This window comes from Taeniopygia guttata, chromosome 12, assembly GCF_048771995.1.
Source record: "Taeniopygia guttata chromosome 12, bTaeGut7.mat, whole genome shotgun sequence".
In the NCBI taxonomy this organism is placed as follows: Eukaryota; Metazoa; Chordata; class Aves; order Passeriformes; family Estrildidae; genus Taeniopygia; species Taeniopygia guttata.
The window spans coordinates 18,844,457-18,869,407 of record NC_133037.1 but is presented as its reverse complement, the minus strand read 5'-3'; the positions used below and the strand labels follow the sequence as shown (position 1 = coordinate 18,869,407).

Below are 24,951 nucleotides of genomic sequence, written 5' to 3'. Positions count from 1 at the left end.
AACCTTTAGTGACAATTTGGACACAAGCCCACAATCCCTGCCCCTAACTGCAGATATTCCACGGGACCTGCCAGAGCTGGAGCAGAGCCAGCAGCTCAGAGGCACTCCAGGCAAAGGCCAGTCTTCAGACCAGGTGCTGGCACACCCCTTCTCCAGCTGCCTTAGGGTGAAGCACTGGTCAGCCAAGAGCTCCTGCACACCCAGACTTTACTCACTGAGTGCATGTGAAGATCCCCTCCCTGTCAGCTCCCTGGTGAACCAGCACAGGCACCAGGGGACAGGGCAAGTGCAGATGCTTTAAGTTCTCGGTGCCACTGTGACAGCTCAAACCTACTCAGAGTTTGGAACTCCCTGCACCTCCAGCAACCTCCTCCCTTAGTGGTTTTTCTATTAAATGCTTGAAGTGCACCAGCACAGATGTAACCAGCCCCACATCCAGCCCCCACTCCCATGAACATGTGCAGACAGGACCTTAACGTGAGACAGCAGAAAAGAAAAGGCCAAGCTGAACCTCCACATACCCCTTTTAATATGTTGTTTTGCACTGTGTACAGGAAAACCAAAAATAAACAAAAGGAACTTTAGCCAAACTCCCCTTCCTCCTCCAGCTTTATTGATAGTTTAAAATTACATTTTCTATGTTCTAGGACTTCAATTGCTCTTACCATCTTACTTTAAAAACCGATTACAAGCAAATGAAACTCAGTTGTCTAAGTGATATAGTATACAAAAATAACATCTTAGTTTCTGTGAAAATGCATTTATTTGAAACTCCTGAATAGCTCCAATTTGTTTATGCTATAAGCACTGATGTCTGGGTTTCAGATTGACTTTGAGATATTTATTCAAAAGCTTCCCATTGCGTTCTGTATCTTCAACATTAACATTCACTGACTGAATTACTGTTACTTTTAGGTTTATTTCAGATTTCTCTCTCTCTCATGGCCATTAACAGGCATGTGCATCTTGTTTGTTTACTCCCACTCAGCTATATGCTCTAGGTAGGGCCTGATGCAGATATCACTTGGTGTTAACAGCTACTGAGGTCAGACAATCCAAGGCCATTGTAATAAAATAAAAGTTATGAGGAAGTTTAGACACTTCCAGAATTTCATTCCTCCTGCATAGGATCACTTCCCTGTAACCCAGAGAGGGTTTTTGCTGGTCTGACTCAACTCTTCCCACTCATCAATCCCTATTCACCAGTGGCACGGAAAGGGGGTTCTTTAACAAAGCATTATACATAACACCTCTACCAAACTAAACATAAACATTTTTGTAGTTAAATGCAGAAAGTTGATTTTTCCACCCCTTTCCTCCTTTTACACGGCAAGTAAAGCTCACTGGCCTGGGAGTAGCCTCTATCTGCCAACCTTTGGCCAGTGAAGAGGATTCAGAGAAAAATAATACAACCATCAATCAGAAAAAGGAGGGGCGACAAAGGAAAATAATTAGGCTGTAGCTTCAATTGTGCATTCCCGTGCAAGGTGCCCTGACTCGCCACAGCGGTAGCAGTTGACTTCGCTGGTCTTGCTGCAGTTGATGGCTACATGGCCAGTTTCACCACACCTGCAAAAGCAAAGGCTCTGTCAGAACAGCCACAACACTCACAGGAGCACTCCTACTCTGTCCAGGACATTGCCTACTTCAGTTTCATGCAATGCTAGTTCTGCATTCAAGGCTCCTGTTCCAGAAATCTCTGACATGCAGTCTGTCTTCAGCAGAGCCATGAACTGCTCCCAAATGACCAACTCACATTAGTCACTGTATGTGCCAGAACTGCTGTACATCAGCTTTGTGTGCTGGCAGCGTTTTTTCCCAGTTGTGTGCTGGGTTTTGCCTGCTCCCAGTGCTTATGCTTGCTGTTTAGCCCTGTTTTGAGAATAATTAGTTTTAACTCAAATACACCATGTTCTCTCTCCTTCCTCCACAGAAGGGAATGTTGGTGGGGGTGAAGAATACTGCTCTCAGGAACGTGCTGTTTCTGGTATATGCCTGCATTCAAAAACCAGACTCTGAAGAAGATGGCATTTCAAACCAATTTAACACCCACTTCTATTCACTGTTCCCATAACCAAAGCATCTTCAGTGTGTTCCTGCAGGGGCTGGCTGTGCCAGTCAGCTGGGCAGTACAGCTGGAGTTTGTTAGCTCTGGCAGAAGACACAGGGTACCTGCCTCTGTGCTACAGCCGAGTACATCCTGCTGCCTTCTGCAAAAGGACACGACCCTTCTGTACAGCTCAAGTGACTCAACACCTGCACTGGGTGGCCATCTAGAGATACATCATAGACTCTACTCCACCTTGTTATTAAGTGTTTAAGCCTTAGTTTTGAACAACAGTGAGTAACTACTCAAACCAACTGTATTTCCTAACCAAAACCAGAGGTGCCTCTCACAGTTGTCTCCTGTCAGTCCTTACCTATAGCATTTCACTTTGGTGCAGTCTTTTTGAATGTGCCCAAACTCTCCACAAGAATAGCACTTCTGCTCGTCTGCGTGGTCGCAGTCGCGGGCCAGGTGGCCGGGCTTGCCACAGTTGTAGCAGCACTGCTCCCTCTCCCTCTTGGGCTCCTTGCAGTCCTTCGCAATGTGGCCACCTCTACCGCAGTTATAGCAGGCTTCCACAATAAGAAAACATACCAAACAAGACTATAAAACCTTGGTAGCGTGAGGGGCAGCATACTGTGAATAGGGCACCATGCACAGCTTGTTCCCAGGGAACCCCAGCACCCTTCTCTTCAACCACAGAGCTCTCCCTGTGGCACTGAAGAGATGGAATATTTAGTGATACTTACCATCCTCCTGAAGGTCACAGTCCTTGGCAAGATGGCCAGACTCACCACAGCGGTAACAGATATCCGGCAGAGACGAAGACATGAACTGAAAGCCTGCTTGAAAAGGGTAAAAGAAAAAAAAACCAGCCATAAGTATTAAGTTCAGAATACTTTTAAGAATAAACCACAAACCAAATTGACAAGTTTGCCTCACTCTCAGAGCCCCTGGCCAAACTCTTAGGTAGAGGCAAATTCCCCTGGTTCTTATTACCACTTTGATTCTCAACTTCTTGACTTGGGTCTGCCAGAGCCTGGTTTACTCACTGCACATAGCAGCCAGCTGGAGTTCTGCTGTCCAAAGAAACAGCACAGCACAGCCACCACTCACCTCTGCCACGGCTCCTCATGCCACGGCCACGGCCCATCCCAGTGGGGCACTCCCGGGCCCAGTGGCCAGTACGGCCACACTTGAAGCACTCGTTGCTGCTCATGGCTGCAGATCACCTGTCTGAACAAGAAAGACATTTCTGAGCACCTTCTGCTCCCCCAGCCAAAGGCTACATTAAAATGAGAGCTTGAGAGGTTTCCCAGCCCCTCATCAAAGGCAGTCAAACTATACAGGACTTCCAGGTAAGTCAATACTTTCTTGTACAGTATCTGATCATGACCACTGAAACCACTGCAGAGGATACAAGTTTGAAACAAGGCTCCACTTTGCTTTGAGTAAGGCAGCTTTGAACAGATAGTGTGCTATGTAACATTTTCTCTAATTATTTTGTAGCCACTCTTTACTTCAAGAAATTCCAAAATGTTCAGGTAGAGGGAAAAAGAGAAGGAAATCTCTTAAACTACTGTAGTAGCAGCCTTAATGTTATTATCCCTTTCTGTAAAACCCATTCTTCCTTGTTACTGAGAGTTAAATTTAATCTCTACAAGTTATTTCCTCCTGGCAGTTGTTACATTTTCTCTTGAAGGACCCTGCCTGGCAGCTACTACCTTTACTGACTGGAAACCAAGTATAAGAATAGGCAGTATTAAACCTAAAGTATTCAAAAGCCCTTTAGGTTAACGTTTGAAGATTTTTAGGTCTTTTATGACCTAAACAGTACTTTAACTCTGAAATGCAAAACAACTTGTAATTAACCTATAGGTCAGGATGCATATTCCACTCCAGGTATACATGAAAGAAAATGCTTTAAGATGTTAAGACAGCAGACACTTGCCAACTACATAAAAGGCCAACTGGGCAAAACATCCTTAAAATTCTCTGGAAGCATCAGACAGGCAGCTGTGACAGCCCAAACTGGGAATGGAGGTCAGTACTGCATGAGCAGAGCCAGCCTGCACAGCCCACAGGTGGACAGGGCAGGCTCCAGACTGTGCTCACACTGCCACACCTCCAGAGCCAGAAAGAAAAGAACAAGGAAGTTACACATTTAAACTGAAGTCTTTTTTAAAGCGTGCTTGAAGACAAGTATAAGTACACTGGTATAAATATATGCATGTCAAGCTTTGTTTTGATGAAGTTTCCTGAAGTTTAAATACCTCACATACTCTCTCCCAATTCATTATTCTTTACCCAACAGAAGTAGAATCATTATCTGGCATGTTTCACAGTTTACCTGACCCCCCTTCAAGGTAATCCCCCTGTAACCCTACAGTTTACTATGTTACAAAATTATTCCCCTCCTCTCAGACCTCCAGCACCCCAGATTACAGGAACATCCCAGAAGTTGAGTTTTGAAGAAAGCCACTACAGGAGCAGTAGAACAACACACGACCTCCACAAGGAACAAGAATTAGCTCTTGAAAAGAGTGTGCATCTAAACATGAATTTTTATTTAGCTATTTCCAAAGTACCCCAATGTTCCATAAATTTATTGTGGCTTTTTATCCACTCCTCCCTTGAAACAGTTCCTCTCTCTCTGATGGTCTTCTGCAGAGAAACAGTTATTCCAACCACAGCAGATGGGTGAGAATTTAAAATACAAGAGGTACATACTCTAGCACGTCACCTCTGGAATCCCCCATCTAACCTCCAGCTGGAGCGGATGATGGATTTTGCCCTCAAAATGAAAGATGGCCAGATTAGGGTTAGGAGTGAAAAGCTACAAGAAGGCCTTAAAGACATCTAAACAAAGTTCAAACAACTGGTTGTTGGAGCACTTAGATTCACTTGATTTCACAGATAACTCAGCGTTCTCTGCTTCATTTCAGAGTTCAAGATTTCCAGCCTCTTGTGAGGACAGCCAGGGCCGAGCAGTGCCGGCTCTGCCGGCAGCAGCTGGCACTCACTGTGCCATTGTTTATGCCTGTTTTCATAGCAACCGTGTTGACACTGCAGAACGGGAAAAACATGGGCACAGCCAACTGCAGGAGCTGGGCTCAGGCACCAGAGTGAACGCTGCTTTTCATTTGCAAGAGGGCCAAGATGGGGTCTCTGTATTTTATATATATATATATTCTTTACTTCATTACAACTCTTTTAAACAGTCCTCACATTAAAGCATTATCAAATGGCAACATAAAATTATTAAAAAGAGCAAAATATTAGCCACCAGCTGTAAGAGAACTGCAGCACATCTGAAGAGACTCCCAACCATGAACCTGAGACTCCTGCACGAGGTGACAGGATTGAGACCCGCTGGCAGTGCCCCACAGGAAGCACCGACAGAAGCAGCTGGGTTAACTAACACAAGGGTAAAGACAAATGTCTGATAGGTGAGCCAGACCTGCTCCAGATACACAGCGGGACAGCTTTTATATCAAGATTAATGGCAACCTACAGCTAGTCTGTCCTTCTGCCAGTTCGGGTCAGCAGCTTCAGGAGGAACAAAAGCTCACTCCTCACTGCCCCAAAGGAATGTCAATACTGAAGTTTTACATCTGATTCAGAGGGTTTTTTTCCTTTTTAACTGCCCCTTCAAAAGGAAAACCTCAAGTTTCTCTTCCTCTGCTATACAGCAAATTGGTAAAGATTGCACAAACTGAAACAGAAGTCTGAAGTCAAACACCAGTCTCTGTGCAAGGGTCCTCCTGGGCTGGGATTCATTTAAACACCTCGATCTTCTGAGGCCCCTTTCCCCACCCTGAGCTCAACAGCAGTGGAAGGTTGCAGCTGCCATACAAACATGATTACAAAGCATGCTGCTTCATCCTCAGATCCCTTAAACGCCTCCAAACAGTTTGCCTGAAGTTTCTCTCCACCAGTATTTCCATGTTAAACTTCTGCACCCTTCCTGTAAAGGATCTGTAACTGCAAATGGGTTCTCCAGTGAGAGGTGGATGTAGCTGGCACTGGTTTTACTTGCCCGCATCCTAACAAGCCTAACTAAGGACAGAATTCCCCAGCAGCGTGAACTGTAAGGGTTCAGTTTTCAGAGAAAGCCAACAGCCACCTTTAAGGAGCAACATCCAGAAAAGGCTGGTTCAGAAGACAAGCCCTTAAATGGAGAGCCTCCAAGCACTCTGGACACCATTACAGTTTTCAGTTACTTCCCAGAGAAAAAAATGAGCACAGTAAAAACCACCCAAGTTCAAACACTTCTATCACTTCTCTGTTAGTCAATACCCCTCCATTTTGTCATCACAGGCAAGTTTCCAGCAGTTCCTTTTATCTATCAAGGCCACCTTAAGCAAGCCTTCTGTAAGAAAGCTACCTAAGTCTTGGAAAGTCTTCAGTCCCAGCTATCACTGTTTTCTGCAGCTCAGATGTGTTACACAAAGCAGCCTGTCCTGTCTGTCCATGTGTCATTGTCCCCTCCCTTCTTACATACCAGAACCGGATTTTTACCTCACCAGGGCAAGAAAAGTGGTAATGGAAAACAAATTACAACTATGGCCTCATCTAGCATTTCTGAGACAGGTCAAATACAGCAAGGCACTGCCTCCTGGATTAGCTACCAAAACTCGTCCAAAAACTCAAGTCTAGTTGTGCTTTCTCACCTCAAACCTTACCTTTCCAGAAAAGGAAGAAGGCAGTTATTTACCTGAACTCCTCCTAAAGACCTCTGTAACTGCAGCTGGAAGCTGAAACATTATTAAGAATTAATTCTAGACCTTGTTCTGTGTAATGGCCATACTGCTAAACAGCAGGGACTGATGACAAAGATCCCTGTGGCACCACAGGCACTTTCCTAGGACACATCTGAAATTTCTGAGTGCAACTTGAGGACCAAACTTTAAAGTAGGAGCTCCTTGATGATTCTCCTATTTGTAGGAGACACCTCTGACACAAGAAGTTTCCTGTCTCATCCTGTGTTTTTCTGCGGCTTTGCAGTTAATACATATTCAAGACTCTCAGAACAGGAGAGGTGCTAATTATCTCCAGCCTTCATGCATGAGATTCAGCAATATTGAACTCTGTTTTCATAGCCCTTCTCGACCTGATGATGTAAAACACTGCCACAAAGCTCCACTGTAAGACTCCTCATTTTATATGGCTTTTAGCCTACATGCCCTCCAATAAGTTGTTTTAACAAACTAATATACAACCAGCTTGGGTCCTCATAGTAAGAGGAAGCTGAACCTCACCTCTGAGATTACCCAGGACTGTTCTGGATACCAGCAGCTCCTTAGGATCCAACAGCCCAACAGAACAGGGGCAACTCCTTTCACTCTACCCCAGTGCTTCTTTTCACTTACAAACAACACCTGCAGCCGGTATCAGCAGGACTTCACTCCTTCAGCCAAAGCATAGAGCAGATAAAAGCCACTGCTCCAGCCAGCACAGGCACAGCCCTCCAGCCAGGCAGCTCTAGCAGAGGCACCGTTGGGAAATCAGCAGGACCTTCCCAGGCTGCTGCGACCAACCCACAGCACCACACCTGAACTGGACAAGCCAGAGCTGAGCATGATGAAACCCCAACGTGACAGGAAGTACAGCCCTGCTGTCCTCTGAAACACTGACGAGCCAGAAAGGCCTGCTAATCGTAAGCCAGCATTTCATTTCAAAAGAGAAGTCAAAGTATTACTCATTTTACAAGATATACCATCTGTGAGTTTTTATTTCCTAAGCAACATGTTGTAAGAATTCTTGAACACAGGACACATGACTGTCACCAAAGCCACTCAGTATTCAGCAGTTTATTTCCGTGTTGTAACCTGAAAACCTGCTACAGCAGAGTTAGTGATGCTCCTGTCTTCCTCTTCTGTTCTCACTAGAACAAGATACAAAGTTAAGTATTCTGACCAGTAGGTAATAACACCTCAATTCTGAAATAAACTAGTATGAAAATTCAAGGAAGCCTGCTGAGGGAAAAAACGAATCTCTGTGCTCCATCTGGGACCCCTCAATACATTTCACAGCCAAGCTGACCCAGGACTGCTGAACATTAACTAAGATTCAAGAGCGGACAGAAACCAGGCCAAAAGGACATCATGACTCCACTTAGACCAGTAATTCTTAGATATCTCTGTTGACACAAACAAGAAAGAGAGCAAAAGTTCATCAAGGAGTGACTCAGTAGCACTTTCTGCCTATCCATACTAGTTAATATGGAAAGAGATAAATTCTATTGAACAAATATGCTCATTTTACCATCTTCCCCTTTAATTTTTATGCCTATCTTTATGAAATTTTAAACTTAAACACCACGAGCAACATGCGAGGCTTTAAACATAACATTCAGTCCAGACATTAACAAAGTTAGTTAAAATGGCAGGTTAAACCTGTAACTCTCAGGAGCGTTGCACAGCCCTAGTGAACCTATTTAACCTCTTCACTTTGACGACGGATGCAGGATTGCTACTTTAGGCAAGTCTGCACTGAAGAAGGAAACACGGACGAGGCAACCCCAACGCTGAGTGGCAATGGGATCACGTTGTGTGCACACAGGAAATCAGAACTCATTATTAGTTTAATAAGCGTAGTGATAATACCGGCTCCTAAATGACTAACAGCAGTTACTTGAGAACTACGCCAGACAGGAACTCAAATAAAAGTCCGCCCCACAGCCCGCGATCTGCAGATGGCACAGACTAATTTTCCTATCCATTTATAGGTCACATTTGGATTTAGAGCAGGCCATCCGTGCCTGTGGCAGGAGCAGTTGCGACACCTCGACCCTCAGTCTCCGGCAGCGCCCCACACGTGCGGAACCACGTGGTGCGCGGGCCGCGGCCCCGCTCGGCCCCGCCGACGGGACTTCAAAATCCAATTAAAAAAAGAAAAATAACAATTTAATGGAGAAAGGATTGAATTCCAGGCCGTTCTCCGCAGTTTCCAGACTCACGGGACGTTTTTCACCCCAAACTCGCTGGCTCACGGGCGGGCCGGCCCGGCTCCCCCTCCCCACCCCCAGGCGGCCACGTGCAGCGCTGCCCCGGCCCCGCCGCCCACCACCCCCGGCCGAGAGACCGAGCGTGAGACCCCTGCGGGCCGCGCCCGGACCGAGCAGAGCGGCTCCCCCCTCGCCCAGCGCTCCAGCCTCCCTCCCCCGAGCGGCGCAGGCTCCCTAAGCGCTCCCGGAACACAGACCTGACTCACCCGCCGCCGCCCGCCGCCCTCCCCGGGCCCGCGGCCCTAACGGCTCCCGGTACGCCGCAGGGCCGGGAATGGCGCCGGCGCCCGCCCGGCCGTACTTTCCCGCGCGCTAGGCCGGAGTGCGCCAGCGCCATTGCCGTCCCGCGCAGTGCCCTCGCTGCCGCCTCGGGGCCCCTTCGGGACACCCGGCCGCTCCCCCGAAGTTCTCTCGCGGCCCCTCGGCGGTACCTGCAGTCCGGCTCCCCGCGGCCGCGGCCCCGTACGCCTCAGCTCCGCTCGCCCGCCCGCTCGGCCCCGCCGGTCCCGCTGCCTGCGCCACACGCGGTGTGCACACGGCCCGTCGGCTCACCCCGCCCCGTCACTGTGCGCACGGCTCGCCGGAGCCGCCTGGGCCAATGGGCGCAGAGCTCCGCCGCGGGCCCGCCAATGGGAGCGGCGGACGGGGACACCCAACCGCGGCGGCCGCGGGGTGGGCGGGGCGCGCCTCCCGCGCGCTGCCCGGCGGCGGGCGGGGAGGTCATGGCGGATCTGGGTTCGCGCTGTATTCGCCGTGACTCACCGCCCGTGGCTGTCCGTGCCGCGCAGAGCGCAGCCGGGGCACAGCGCAGCCTCGGCGGCGGCGCCGCGCTACTGCACCACCCGAGCGGCTGGTGGGAGCGTTGGACTCCTTGCCCGCCTCGCTCCCTGCCTGTTGCTGCCCGGCCCGGCCTGGCCTAGTCCCCTCCGCTCCCCGCGGTGACTCCATGTTGTACCGAGGAGCCGCGCTCAGACCCGCTCCTCTGTCCCGCACAGATTCCCACGCCGAGCCGGGCAGCTCAAAGCCTCCAGGGGAAAAGCCCACACGCCCCAGCGGGACCTGCCCAGGACTTGCCGCCTCCCCGTCCCCCCGCAGCCTCCTCCAGCTGGGACTCCCTCAACCTCCGTCCCGCTCCCCGCGCCGCCCTGCCCGGACACCGCCGGGCGCCGATTTGGCACTCGACACAGCCCGCGGTGCGGCTCGGGGCTGGAGCGGCCCTGGGGGTCGGCATGGGCCGGGGGGAGCGGGCAGCGGCCGCATCCCGTCCTCAGCCGGCCCTCAGGCGCCGCCGCCATCTTGGCAGGGCGCGGGCGCCGCCGCGGCGCAGGAAATGGAGGACGCGGGGCCGTGAGGGCGCCCGGGGCTCCGCTCGGCACCGCCCGGGGCTCCCTCAGCGCCGGGGGCTCCGCTCGGCACCGCCCGGGGCTCGGCTCGGCACCGCCCGGGGCTCCGCTCGGCACCGCCCGGGGGCTCGGCTCGGCACCGCCGGGGGCTCCCCCACCGCCGGGGGCTCCGCTCGGCACCGCCGGGGGCTCCCCTCACCACCGCCCGGGGCTCCCCTCACCACCGCCCGGGGCTCCCCTCACCACCGCCCGGGACTTCCACGCGCGACAGCCCAGAGACTGCAGGGGAAAAGTTCTTCGAGTTGCTGAACAGAATTTGCTCTCAGCCTGTATGCGTACGCGAAGCTCAGAGGATGTTTTACATAAATCTTCTCTTTTTTTGCCTGGGAAGTTTGTAAACGAATTAGTGGCCATCTATTACCCCAAACTGCACTCCTACGTGGATAGTGCAGCAAGTACAACGCACTAGCGTTACCCACAATTAGTTGTCATCATTTTGTTTAAATGTCTTTCCCTTCCTGCTCCTCAGGTACAAGAAACCCTGACCGAGCCCCCGGGCTCAGGAATGAAATGTGTGAGAGACACTTTGAATTGACCTTTCCTCAAGCTGTAAATCTAATATTATACCACTGTTAAGTTTCTTTAATTAGACTATGAGTAACAACGCGTGTCTTTTCCTCCCTGTTAAGTGAAGCTCATTTAAAATGGACTTGGGTTTATTTGTGTTTTGAGTGCACTGTTTGCGTGTCTGTGTGGTGTGGTTTATAAAAACATGCTCTATTTTCTACAGAACTAAACCCATCCCGAGTTGTGAAAAGGGGATGTACCTCTCAGTAAAACATCAGCGTCGCCAACGGGCTTTGAACTCAGAATAACATTTTCCCCAGTAACAGCATTTCTTCCCATTAATTGTTTTTTAAATCTTTACTGTCATAGTCCTAATCCAGCATAATTTTCATGGCCTTTGGTTGCCTTGGATGCATTACAATCCTGTTCACAAGTAGTCCCACTTTTCGTTTCAATCAATTATTACTGTTTTCAGGTGATACAGGGAAGAAAAATAGAGTGTGGAGCTAAGGAAGTGCTCAGAGCTTATAAATAATTATTTCTTTTATTGCATGAAAAAGCCCAAGTAACAGATCAATGTCACTCACAAAGGCTGCAGAAACAAAATCATATATCATCATTTTTTTCATAAAATCTTTACTTTTTCTGAAGTAATAAAACCTGGCTTCTCTCTGAGTCTTTGAAATAGGACTCAGGAATTTCAGACTGACAAACCTCTTCTAATAAAACTTTTCTAACTTCTTCTTGTGTTTTGCTTCTTGTACTTCTGGAACTGCCCATGACCCCAGGAAACTCCAAGCTTGATCTTGGTGGCACCTGTAGACTTACTGTCATAAAAAGTTTTTGTGACTGATCCAGCTGATAAATTGCCCTGAGCCAATCAAAAGTCTTTATCTAAAAGAACTTCACATCATCCCCTGGACTCTCCCTTAGTTGAAGTGGAAGCAGGGTGCAGCAGAGAGTGAAAATACTTTAGTCAAGAAGTGACACACCAATTAATCATCCTCTCTAAGTGCACTGTCTCACGTTCTTATAATACAGGATATTTTTAGCTATGTTTCATTATAATGGAGGAAATTCTCCCCCAGCAGATAGTAAGAGAGTCTTTCAACAGCATTTAGTTTGTGTACTTGCCTCAAGAATTAATTTGGCTTGTTGTATCTTCATAAAACTTGTAATTCTTGTTTTGCTAGTTTCTCTTTGATATTTAGGCAAAGGATAGTCTTGCAGTTAGAGAACAAAAGTGAGGAGCATGATAACGATTCCTGGCTCAGTACTTCCTAGAGAAAACAAAGGAGACAGAAAACAAGGTGGAAACACAGTCTTTGCATTTCTTGCACACAAGGAAAATGCAATTTTATGTCAGGTCCAGTGTCTGCCCCAAAAATCCCAAAGCTCGAGAGCAATTTGCAAATAGCTGTGCTCAGAGGAGCTCCAGTGCCTTCCCAGCTGAAAGTAGTCTGTTGTTTCAGCAATATATCTTTTCTAACACAGAGAGTCCTTAGAAGTATTGGACAAGGAGCCAAATCATTTTAAGACCAAATAAAACAACAAATCCAAATTTGCAACCCATGTTGTTGCATTGTTTTCCTCAGTGGCTGGAGCTGTGGGTAGAGAACTGATGCAGTTGCTGGCTGATTATCTTTCTTTTTCTTGAGTGTGTCTATGCTAAATTAGCTATATGCAGTCTTCTAGGGCAAAATTAGTCTGGTTGAGGAGAAGCAATCACACTGATTCCAGATGCTTAGTCCATTTTGATTTGCTATAATTAGGCGATGAGATTTCCAATAATTACTTATTTAGTGTATATAATAATAGGAGAGTGATGAGCTAGCTCATGACTGTTGCACAGATATCCAATCCACATTTAGAATCAGGCAAAAAGAACTTCCTTTGCTAACTAAGAACTGCAGCTACACAATCATCCCTCTATTTCTCTAAGGGATCGAAGTGAGTTATTCAGGAAGTCCTGTACATGGTACAAGGGGGGCCTGCAGGTTGGTGTCCCATTGAGAATGGGAAGGTAAAAGTGCAGATTAAGTCACCATCAGGCCATACCCGACATAACCAGTGAGGAGGAAGTGTCTCGATAAAATATCCTCTAAAGCATGTTCTGTGACATGGCAAGAACATGCAAACCTCCTTGTGCTGTTCTGTTATTTTTAAAGCAACCTGTCTACTCTGACAGGGCATCTCCTGAGCTGTGACTCTAGAGGATCAGATCCCACAACTGAACCTTCTCTTTGTTGGACAGTCCTGCTGGGCTGGGTCAAATGGATTTTGGAGCCTCCACTTGAGATTCATAACCAGCCCACTTTGTATCAGCATACTTTTGACATTGAGCCAAAGGCCTTGGTGTCAGGATACATACATACCTTGTTATGTATGATTATGATTTGCGCCAATGAAATATTGTTGTATTGAATCAAGGGAAATATGATTTGGCATGTATAATATTTAGTTATTACAAAATACACACACCAGCACTGTGAGCTGCCTCCCCACATATTCGGTTACACCAGAGCGGGTTTTTTTGGACAATGCCTCATTTACAATTTAATACATGTGGCTAGTCTGGAGATGGGCTGTCCCAAAAGGAGATACTGGAACACCTGGGAGCTGATCATCCTGGTAACGACCCAAGATTGGGATCGCTGGAGTCCTCCAGGCTGATGCATCTGAATGCCACAGTTCCCTTAACCTCATCAGGAAAAATTGTCCACACCTGGACCTGGATTGTTCAACCCCGGCTGAGAGAAAAGAACTTTATGAATATGTGGGACTCTGAATGGAAAGAAAAGGCAGATGGCCGAAATCCTGGCCTCGGGCAGAACATTTCCTATAAGAACTGCAGGGTCCAGGAGGGTGTGTGTGTCCAGGGGAACCTCTGCCAGAGGCTCCTTCCTGTCACCCACCTCGGCACTGTCCTTTTCCTTGTGGCTGGCTCAGAGAGAATTTGATCCTAAATAAACTTTTTTTTATTTCATTTTTAATTTGGCTGAACTAATTTTCATTTATAACAACCTTGTTGAGGGGCCATCCCCCCATGACTGTTCCAGTTAACTCTGGGAAGGAAAGAGTCTTAGGGGAAAAATAATATGTCAAGAGGGCAGTGGCAGAGCAGAGACATCCAGGTGCTGGAGCAGCTTTACCGAGTTTTCCAGAGCTGGAAGCAGAGGAAATGGACTGGTCTAGGCTGACTTGACTGAAAAGAGTTCAAGGCAAAGCTGCCTTGTCCTTTCACACTGCCATGGCTCCCAGCAGCAGGTTCCTAACCTAGTTTGGATGCAGCAATCCTCAGCTGGGATCCCAACGCTGAAATGAGCTCTTTATCTGCACTTGACCAGGCTCCAAGTGATTTCAGTAAGAGGAGGCTGAGTCAGGACTTGGCTATAGGTGGATCAGAGCCTTTGCAATGTTTATTTATTAAATATCTCCCTTCTGGTGTCCTGTTTGCAGCCTGCCAAAGCAGAAGGGATTAAAACCTTGTGCCCCTCCCCCCCCCCCCAACGTCTCATTACTGAAGGAATGAGTATAACTTTTTTTCCTCTCTACATTATTCCTGGAATAAGCTGTCAAGCAAGCAGTTGAGCTGTTGCACCTTACCACAACTTTTGCCAAGAAAGAATTAGCAGCATGATAATTTAATGGAAAATATTATAGCCACATTCCTTTCAGACATAAATTCTCTGCAGAAACATAGATATCTAATGGGAAAAAATCTATGTTAATATTATGACAGTGGTTTATCTGCTTTATTGTTTTTTCCAGTGAGGTGTTTCACCCAAAATAGTGCAGAGGATACAGGAGAGTGAGCTAAGTGAGGCTATTCCACCTCATGAAATGTGGATATAAACCTGACAGCATCCTTTCAGCTGCATTTAATAATACATAGAAGTACAAAAATAATGATGAGAAATACACTATAAGAAGAGATGTTCACCTAAAGCTGTGCAAAGCCATGCTAGGGATAGGCCTGTCAGGAAGGAACGGTGGGAGTAACTCACAGGAGAGGAGAAATTATCTAAGAAATGTAAGCACTGCCAGCAACAAAAAGATAACTGAATTCCATGGTAATTTCCACCAAGCAACAAATGAAAACAATTGGGCTCTACCAACAGAGATGACAAACAGTTCTGTAGTTCCTAGAATATTTGTATGTGCTAAAAATAAGCGTGGCTCACTTTAATTGCATGAGAAACTACAAGCTGAGGATGAGTAAAAGGTCATGGAAAGGCTGTCTTAGAGGTAGAAAAGCATAGGAACAGGCATATTACAATTCACAGTTGTGACAAAGGTGTGTGTGTGAGATATGTTGTTAATAGAGTTGCTTTAGTTATGTTATAGGCTCAAAGCTGGAGCAATAATGCAGCTGAGACAGTTTTAAAGGTTAAAAAAAACCCAGATACTGTGGGGTTCCCCAGCAGTGCAAACATACTGTATTTGGAATTGTAAAGGTGAAAATTTACAGGTGAAAACTCCTATAAGTTGCTTTTACTTTGACTTTTTTCATGTGAACTCCATATAAATTAAATAGAAATTAATCCATTTTCTCCTCATAATATAATTTCATGATGCTAAGTGTTATTACAATACAGAACAATTACAATACTGTTTACAATTTTCAATGCTAGTTGTTTGATTCAGCCAAATACAATAAAATCCTCAGCCTAAATGCTCTTGGTAAGTGACAACATCCTAAACACATGAAGCAGCTTTTTCTGCTCAGTGCACACAGCTGGGTCTTGCTCTTCTCTTGGGATATTCTTGAGTTGTTTTAAGGATTTCAGTCCCAGAAATACAAATGGACATTGCAAAACCTTTCTGAGGTCTTGGGGTTTCACTGGTTTAAGCAAGACTTTTACTTAGGAAGGAACTATCTTCATTTCCTAGGCTTCTCCTTATTAACATGTGTAAAGTTTAACTTAGTGAACAGCTACCAAAGTCTTGAGTCTCAGAAAAGGATTTATTCATGAGCACATATGGCCTGCTATATAAATGCATAGTTCATAATTCATAAAAGGTGTGATCTTCTCTGTATAAATAAATAATTTTCTTCTGTTTTCCAGCTTTTTGAATTGATTACTTATAAAATCTTGTGGTTCATTCTTAGGGAATCTAGGAATAGCTCTCTTTGGCACATACATGTAACACTTTCACATAAACTCTGATTTGATTGCAGAAGGGGCTTCCATTCAACCTTTCAGGATATATTTGCCAGTGCTCTGTCACCTTCCAGGTCCTCCTTCTCTTGCTAAATACCCCCAGTTCTACTGCTCAGTGTGAGGAGTGGCTATTTCTATGTTGCAATGTCACACACAGCAGATTTTGCTTCCCAAATGTTCTCTGGAGTGGCTGGAAACCCCACTTACATGTTTTGTGTGACTTCAGAATTACATTCAGTGCAAAGTCCTTTTTTTTTTTTTTTCCAGGAAGACAAGTTTATTTTAAAATAAATGGCTACACAAAACCCTGCTCCAAAGCACCCCCCATTTAGGTGTGATCCAGGTGATCCTGCTGCTGATTTAACTATTATACAGAAATATCCCATCACAGAGAGCAGCTGTAATTGCACTCATAATCCATTGAGGAGGAGGAGGAAAAGGATGTGTCTCAGAGTTCAAAAAACAAGTTTGGTGGCAAAAGGCTTCACCCAGAGCAGCCTCTGCATCCACAGTGAGTGCACTCAATGATTCTGCCCTGAAAAACAAACATGAAGAGGGTGTTAGAGCCAAGCCACAGCCAGAGCAGCAGGCTCGGACCTCGAGGCAGGGAATGGCTCTGGGTGGGAAGGGTTTCCACAGTTTGGTGTTACTTCCCATACTTTTAACAGCTTAAATGAATGCTAAAGCTGACAGTAACTTCAGCACCAACTGGACACCAGTTCTACTAGCAAGGAGAGAAGAAAGGAGCAGGAAGAACAGCACTACCCCCTCTGCTGAGCCCGAGGTGGGAGAATTCAGAACAACTACTGCAGAGCAGAGGAACAAGCTGGAGGATTACCATTTCCAGCTTGCTTTTGGGGACCCTGCAGATGCAGTTGGTTTCAGAGCCCCGAGTCTGGATGCAGCACAGGCAGCAGAGGTTCCCATAGCCCTGTTTCTTCCACTTGGCAATCAAGTTTTTGTCACCTCCTTGGTGCACTACTCATAGAGCTTTCTGCTGATTGCTTTCCTGTGTGGAAGAGATCAAAAATGAAACGGGATTTCTTGTGCTGGATCCTGAAGATGGGCCAGAGGGACTCCACGTTCCTCTTCCCTTCATGCAGCTCCGTCTCCACTCCTCTCACCTCCTCCCCAGCTGGTCCAGCATGGGCTCGATCAGCTCCCAGCCATCCTGGGGAGCCTTCCTGCTCTTCCTCACCTGGGGCACTGCCTTGGGAGCCAGAGGGCCAAAGGGCACAAGAAGCTGCCAGCACTCCCTCAGCATCACGGCCGCTCCCATTCCCAGCCTGCGGCTCTTCTCTTCTCTTCTCCCTAGATTATTTGCAGCAGTTAATTTTAAGTTCTTAACTAAGTCCTATAAGCTTGAATTTTATCTGCAGTAGTTCTTTAAAGTTTAGAAATAATTAGCTCACAAAGAAAAAAAAAATTGCTGCTCAAGCAAAGTTGTTTTAATCATGCACCTGGTTTACTGGCACAACTCTAGAAATTTGTATATCTAAAAGTGTTTGCAGCAAGTAATCTTTAATCTTTCCTTACACCTGAATCTACATTACATAAAATTACAACAGATTTGCCACACCCTTTTTAATCCCTCCAGAAAAATCATTCTGTTCCCAGATTGTCTACAGATTTATTATTAATAAGATCAAGCAAAGTTAAGGTCCAACATTGTCAGATTTGAGTAATACTAAGACATATTCTGTTAATTTGATTAAGGATGAATTATCTTCAGTTGATTTTGTTAAATTAGTCTCTGTTAAGGTTTAGTGTTACTGAGTTTGGAAAATGTTCTTTTTAATTGTTCTTCACTTTAAACTATTTCCTGTTCTATTCCAGTTCTGTTGAGATTTATTTTCAGTTCTGTTGAGATTTATTTTCAGTTCTGTTATGTTTCCATGTAATGCAAATTAGGTGTTGGCAAAATTACATAAATTTAAGACCTAGTATTGTTAGATTTTGAGTAATGTTAAGTTACATTCTATTAATTTGATATCCTTTTAGGTCTGAGTTCTATTAAGTTCATTTTGTCCTGTCAAAATTAATTTCGACCAAGTGTGAGTGTTGTTTCAAGTGAGTTATTGTAGATTTTGTTAATGTCTTGGTTGGAAAGCCAGGTGTCTGCTAAGGAAGGCAGGAGCCTCCCTTGGAATGGAAAATGTAAATCCTCTCCCTCTGAATTATTGTAGGTTTGAATATAAGGGGCTCTCAGGAAAAGATACAGGAATAGGAATAACAGTTCTTCACTAGGAAAATTAAAATAGAATGCAGAAATACAAAACAGCACTGGCAGAGTCAGAGCATGCCTGTCAGCCTGTGGGTCAGGGAGGTGGCAGCAGCCCCATCCCAGGGTGGCTCAGCCCTCCTGCAGTGCCAGCTGTGCTTCTGCTGGGGCAGGATCCTGCACAAGGGGGGAGTTTTCCTCTGGAGCTCCAGGGCTGGGGGAGATGGGCCTGGGCTCCTCTGGGAATGCAGTGGGGAAGAAAGCTGCTCCTCTGGGAATGCAGTGGGAAGAAAGCTGCTCCTCTGGGAATGCAGGGGGCAAAGGCTGCTGTGCTGTTCCCAGGTCAGATTGTATCCAGGTAGGAATGTTTGGCTCCTCCCCTGGGCAGAGCATCTCCCCGTGGATGATGGAATTTTCTCAGCCATGCAGGGACACTCAGTGGCCATGGACAGCAGAGATCTCCTGGAGGGAGGATGGGCTGTGGGAGAGATAAAGAAAACTGGCCCAGCTGGTTCTAACAAGTGGCCCATTAACAGAGGATAGTGCCCCACAGTTATGAGGGATGGGTCATGGAAGAGATAAAGAACACTCCCCCACCTGGTTTTAACAGACTGATAGAGTACATACTCCTGGTTACATCTTGCACTACAGTCTAAGACAGTTAAATATTACTTTTCTACATTGTAAGATATAAAGTTGTTTTCTTTCAAGAGATCAGACAACTCTGAGTAAAACAGCTGTGATGAAACACTGACAAACACCTTTTTTTGTGGATAAAGAAGATTCAGTGTGTTCACCCTTGATTTTGTCAAAGATTCTTGTCGCCCTGATTCTTAAGTTTTCCTAAAGCCTTCTGAGTTTACATTCTATTGGAAAACTTTCCCACGCAGTTTCTGTAAATAACATATTATTTTGCATTCCTTCATGGGAGTGAAGAAACTTGATGTACTAGTGGTTTATCCAATGTCTTTGGAGAGGTGGCCCATTCACTCTCCAATCCACTGTCACCTTTGGAAAAGTATAAAAGTTGGAGTCAGAAAATAAACTTTCTCTTTTACCTTGCAAAGTGGCAGGTGGCTCATGTTGTGCATTCTCGTGTCCTATAGCGACAGATTCTATTGCTTGTTACAATCTCTGCTGTTTTGTCTTCCACAGATAACACAGAATAGTCGGTTGTGTTTCTACATTATGGCTGTTGTTGATTGTAAGCTGTTTTAGTTTTTTCCTTTGTTTCATTTTGCTGTTGTAGGTACATGACTGTTTAGAAAGGTGTTAGCTCAACTTCCCAAGATGGTTACTGCTGGTCTATTGCTTACATGATGTGAATTTACTGATTTTATAATAGGCATTATTCATAAGATGTTATTATTGTATTTATAGCCAGTTTCCTATATGCTTTAACATCTCTCTGCATAATTATCTAAAAGATTTGTGTCATTTCAGGATCCTTCTTGGTTGTTCTCTAGCTGCTCATGCATCTCTTAGACCAGCTGGGCTCTCTGGCTGGTCCCTGCACTGGCTCTGTGGTTTGACCCAACGCTGTCTCATAATTTTAAGTATTTTTCAGAGTTCCAAGAAAAGATATCTGAGCTTCATTGAAAGCCTCCTCTGAACTGCTAGTCCTGTGGTTTTTCCCAGTTATGATTACAGAAGCATTCCAGCAGTTTTCTGTGTTTGAAGCATCTCTATCCTGAAGGAAATTTCAGATGGATCCAACTACTGGATAGTTTGATTAGTTTTTAACCCCAAGGCCTTTACTCATAACTGCTATTCTTAAGAGCCTTGTTTTAAAATGTGTTTCGGGAATTCCCTCCCAATTGGAGCCTGGGCGGTGGCCAGGCCTTGGCTCTACCTGGGTGGAGAATTTGCCAATAAACCCAGATGTTTTCTGCATCAAAACTAGATTCAAGTCACTTTGACTTGGCAATTTGACCCTTTATATATGACAGCTGAACCTATTTTTAGAGTGAGCTTGGGAATTATTATCTGGAAATAATTATCCAAGTCCTCACTGAATCGAGGTTTGTCAGGTTTTGTAGACTCTGGGGTGATGGTACAGTATTTTAGTGGTTAATAATCATCCAATTGCACATGTGTTATTAATGATGTATATTGTCTGAACTATTCTTAATTGTTGTACCTCACATATTCCTGATTGCTGTCAGTTTCTTGTTTCACTACATATATTGTTTTGTTTTGTTATTCCCTTCATGTTCTTAGCAAGAGTCATGCATGCTGTTTTTAAAACAAAAAGAAAGGGGAATTAACTCAATGATTTGGTCTTTAAAACAATGGCCATTTATTTTTATTTTTATTTCCCTAAGAGACATGGACATATCTAATAGATAACCAGTGATGACCTTAATAAGACCCTCACAAGAGCAAGCTGTTTCCACATCAGAACATATGAGCCTTTTTTAAAATAGTGAAAGGGGTGAGATGTCATGGACAGGTAGAAGAATTATAAAAGAAAGGCCTTATGAAATCAGGCCTTACCCTGCTAAATTGCCAAAGCTGGCCTGTCGCTTCTTCTAAGAGCACTTACAAGTTCTCATGTGGAGCTGTTTTGAGAGTGAGAGTTCATTAACTCAGCAATCTATTCTGGGGGTGAAAAACAAATGCACCTACAATAACAAGGGATTTGTCCCATGAGACGCAGTAGAAAAAAAATGTAAACTAACTAAAAACAGACATTTGATAGATATGCAAAATACTATGTACTGACCAATAAATTGGGTGTAAATGTGTTGTCAACCAATCAAGTAAGACACAGTGCCTTCTGATAACCCTATAAAATATGACCTATACAATAAAGATTCAGCTTTCTGCATGTAAAAGATGGAGTCTTGGCTGATTTATTCAAACACCTGATGACTTTTTAATACAAAATAGTGATTTTTGGAGATCTTAAGGACTGATGGAGGAATCAGAGTAAACCCAAGTCCTTTGGCGCATGTGGAAATGCTGTTTGAATTACCCCACACATGAGCAATGAGACTTCACCTTAAAGACATTTTTTCCCCCAGTGCTTCATGATTCTTTGACCAATTTTACACCACCGTGGGCATTGAATCAAAGAATTATGTAATGATTTAGGTTGGAAAAGACCTTCAGGATCATGAAGTCCAACCATTAACCCAGCACTGCCCTGTGTCCCCAGGTGCCACATCCCCAGAAGAAGAGAAACAGGGTTTGGTACTTACAGAGTTTATCAAATGGTGTGTTATGAGCCTCAGAGCTGTGGCCACTGGGCTTTCAAAACATCCCGAATTCCTGGTGGATGGTACAACATATATTATTTAGGACTGTTTTGGAATTCATGTCAACACTATAAAAGCAGGTAGGGTCACCTAAGAAAAGGATGGCATTTGGTTCCAGCGTTTGTTACTCAATAAAATGGGGTATAAAGCATGACATTGCTCAGAAGTATGGCTGCTTTTCCTCACTGCCATCCTATTTTGATAATATAGTAGTTAAATATGCAATAACTCATCTGAGACTCATATTACTGATATTATAACCAGCTTTAACAGGCGTGCTTCATATTAAAGTCTTCTTTGAAAAATTCTTCCTTTAAGATTCAGGTAGCTGGAAGCCTAGTCATCATTATATCATAAATATCTGTCTCCAAGGTTAGTCACACTAACGAAAGGAGTCATCTAGAAGGATGTTTTATCCATGGGAGGCTGAAAATGGCACAAGACTGGTATCTAGCAAAAGATAGGGAAAAGGAGGTTGCTTGTGAAATTAGAAAAATCAGCTGTCCCTGAAAACTGAAGAATAAATAGAATTATTTAGTTTGTTTTTGTGGGTTTTTTTTCCTTTACAGAAGGAAAATGTTATTTTTCAGAAATTATCACTTATTTTTGTCTTCAGTGTATACCAGGATAAAACACATGATCTGCTCTGGTTATTTGCCTGGAATCAGCTCTCAGTCAGTTTTAAACTGGGAGAAGTAATAGAAGCAATAACAAATGGAAAGTGCCTCAAGAATGTGTTTTGACATTTGGAGCTGGGAATGACCTTGGGTGTTGGCTGCTGTTGTTCCCAGGGTTCATGCAGTGAGTAATGCTGACACTGCAGCACTGAGGAACGAACAGAGCCACCAGGCAAGCTGAGGAGCAGGTTTGTGGGCAGGAGCTGCAGTGAGCCATGCAGACTGGCCTGGGAGCAGGAGCTGAGTGCAGGGAATGAGCTGTGGGGTGGCTGCAGTCACTGCTGGGGCTCTGGGGGTCACTGCTGCATGGTGCAGCTCCACAAAGGGGGTCTGGGCAGCTCTTCAGGCTGAAGGAAGAACCTCATCGAACAGCTCCTTGTTCCTCACCTGCTGGCCACAGGGATCTCTTCCCCTATAGAGGTATAAAGGGAATGTCTGAGCCCACTCCCTTAAATTTTCATTTAATGAGATGGAACCTCCTGCTACAAAGGCAGGAAAGGGGCTCTGGGCCAGTCCTTTAGTGCTGGTGAATAAAATAGTTAATTCTTCCTCATACCTGAGCACTGCTACAGCTGCAGAGTGTGAATTCCTAGAAAACACTCATCCAGAAAACACAGTTATTAGAATACATTAGAACACAGATCAAAACTGGGACATGCTAGGGTTAAGTTTGTTTTTACAACCTTAACTTAAGAACCTTGTGGACAGAATTACAACAGCCTTCAGTGAAATAGTTCAGGGTTGTTTTTTCCCCACCTCCTTGGAGTCAGTCAGGGTTGCTTTACTGGAGGAGCATTTACCTTGTTGGAAAAGCTGGGAGATGCACAAGGAGACTACAGGAAAGGGAAAGGACAATTTCATGGCTCGGAGAGCCACAGCTTGCCCAGGGTAACTGAATTCTGTCCTGTCTGTGTGATGGATCTCAGGTGTGATGCCACACAGGTCACAGAACCTTTTCCCAGGTGGTGACAGTGTGTTTGTGCCATCTGGCACATCAGTTCCAGGCTCTGTACATGAGACATTCAGGAGTCACAAGTGACCAGAATTGTCAGCAGCTCCTAACACTGAAGCACAGGAGTTATCCCTGGAGTTATCAGGGAAAAAGTCACAGGACTTCTTCTGAGCCAAGGGTTATCCTTGGAAGTGGCTGAATCAGTTTTATTTGGTTGTCTCAATGTTAACTGAGTGTGTCTCACCATGCAGGGGGACACATTCATCTTTAAAAATGCATGAAAATGATTACAATCTGGGAGAGTCCTGAGCAACCCACCCCAGAACCTTCCAGAGGTAAACATGGGTAAATAATCCATAGTCCAAATAATCTGTCAGTCCTGGGCTGCCTCGAGACAGGGGGGCAGTGGGAGAGATGGGACTGAGGAAAACAGGGGAACTCCTGCCCTTCCAGTTGTAAAAAGTGGGGCACAGATACAGCACAGACTAAAAAACAAGGTTTTTGTCTCTTTTAGGTTCTAGGGAATGTAACAAACTTCTCACACCAATGCTCTGTGCTGACCACTCCTCTGAGACAAGGGCTGCTCCAGTGCATTTCTGCCAGCACACATCCTAAAACCCCTTTAGATGTGTGTCCTGCAGCTACAGGCAATGCTCAGCTTTCCATCTGCTTCCCCATCCCAGTGTCCTGACGGTTCGTTCTGGATTCCAGCCAGGCCCAGGAGGGGAGGGGAGCCGTGCCAAGCCCTGGGCACGCAGGTGAGGGCTCCACCTTGGCATCCCCGGAGTGACCCTGGGCACAGCCCCAAGCCCTGGGGTGTCCCTCCTGCTCCCCCCCTCCTCCAGCTCCCTGGGAGCTCTGTCTAAGGGCACACTGAGCTGGCAGCAGCAGGTACAGCTGTCCCAGTGAGGTGCAGCAGCTGAGACTCACCTGGCTGGGCAGCAGAGCTCAGTGTTCACAGCCAGGAGTCCTCTGGAAACCTCTAAAATTGTCCACTCTGCTGTGGAGATCTCACAGCCTGCACAAATCCCAGGTTTTGCTTTGTTCCCCTTTCTTTTTAAAGAATAACTCGATAGGAAAATGGAAAAATATGATAATTTAAATTTAATTTAATTTAAATTGTTTAGTTCTTTAAAGAATAACTCAATAGGAAAATTATTGTAGAGTACTTGGAGACTGATCAGATGAATTGCACGTCAGTGATGCTCTGTCTCTGTGTTGCAGTACAAGTGGAAACACAGACTCCTTGGCAATACTAAACTTGTCAAAATCAAATCTAAAACTCCTGGTTTGTTTTTCTATTTGACATCTCTCTTTCTGGGTTTTACACAGAAACTCAGGGAAAAAAAAAAAATACTTGTGGAAAAAGGATGAATGAAAACTGCTAAAAGGTGTTAAGCAGAGCCAGGGAATCCCTCTGTACAAATCAGCCTTCCTCCTGTTATTTCTCTGACAACAAGACCACTCACTGTCCATATGTCATGCCCTTATTTTTGTGTTGCCTCTGAAAGCAAGCAATTTATTTCTAAAACAAAAGAGGATACTGAGATAAAGACTTCCTTTAGCCACTCACTGGCTTTCCCACCTCGAATAAATTTAAACAAACTAAAATCACATCCTGTTTGAGGGGTAATTTTAGGAGTTCCCTTTAAATACAATCTAGCTTATTTTCATTATTATATCCTACAAAGCCACTGGTCTAATTTTGCT

At 45.3% G+C, this 24,951-nt stretch overlaps 1 protein-coding gene and 1 long non-coding RNA gene across 5 annotated transcripts; both read right to left on the bottom strand.

Annotated features, from left to right (window-relative positions):
* Positions 1-506: 506 nt before the first annotated feature.
* CNBP (CCHC-type zinc finger nucleic acid binding protein) lies at positions 507-9,626 on the bottom strand. Of its 4 annotated transcripts, none has more exons than XM_012571849.5 (5): positions 9,488-9,626; positions 3,164-3,283; positions 2,797-2,892; positions 2,421-2,619; positions 507-1,569 (listed from the first exon to the last, which is right to left on the bottom strand). In XM_012571849.5, exons 2-5 carry the CDS (start codon positions 3,264-3,266, stop codon positions 1,452-1,454), a joined length of 516 nt encoding a protein of 171 aa, XP_012427303.1. In that variant the 5' UTR covers positions 3,267-3,283; positions 9,488-9,626; the 3' UTR covers positions 507-1,451. The 4 variants fall into 4 exon arrangements, with proteins under 4 accessions (XP_012427303.1, XP_072790972.1, XP_002187556.2 ...); XM_072934871.1 differs by having other exon boundaries at positions 2,421-2,623; positions 2,798-2,892; XM_002187520.7 differs by having other exon boundaries at positions 2,797-2,889.
* A 6,753-nt stretch (positions 9,627-16,379) lies between these two features.
* Positions 16,380-17,448, bottom strand: LOC100219954 (uncharacterized). Its single transcript, XR_012057957.1, has 3 exons — positions 17,256-17,448; positions 16,970-17,140; positions 16,380-16,666 (listed from the first exon to the last, which is right to left on the bottom strand). It is a non-coding gene; the product is annotated as an uncharacterized lncRNA (long non-coding RNA).
* Between the last annotated feature and the right edge of the window lie 7,503 nt (positions 17,449-24,951).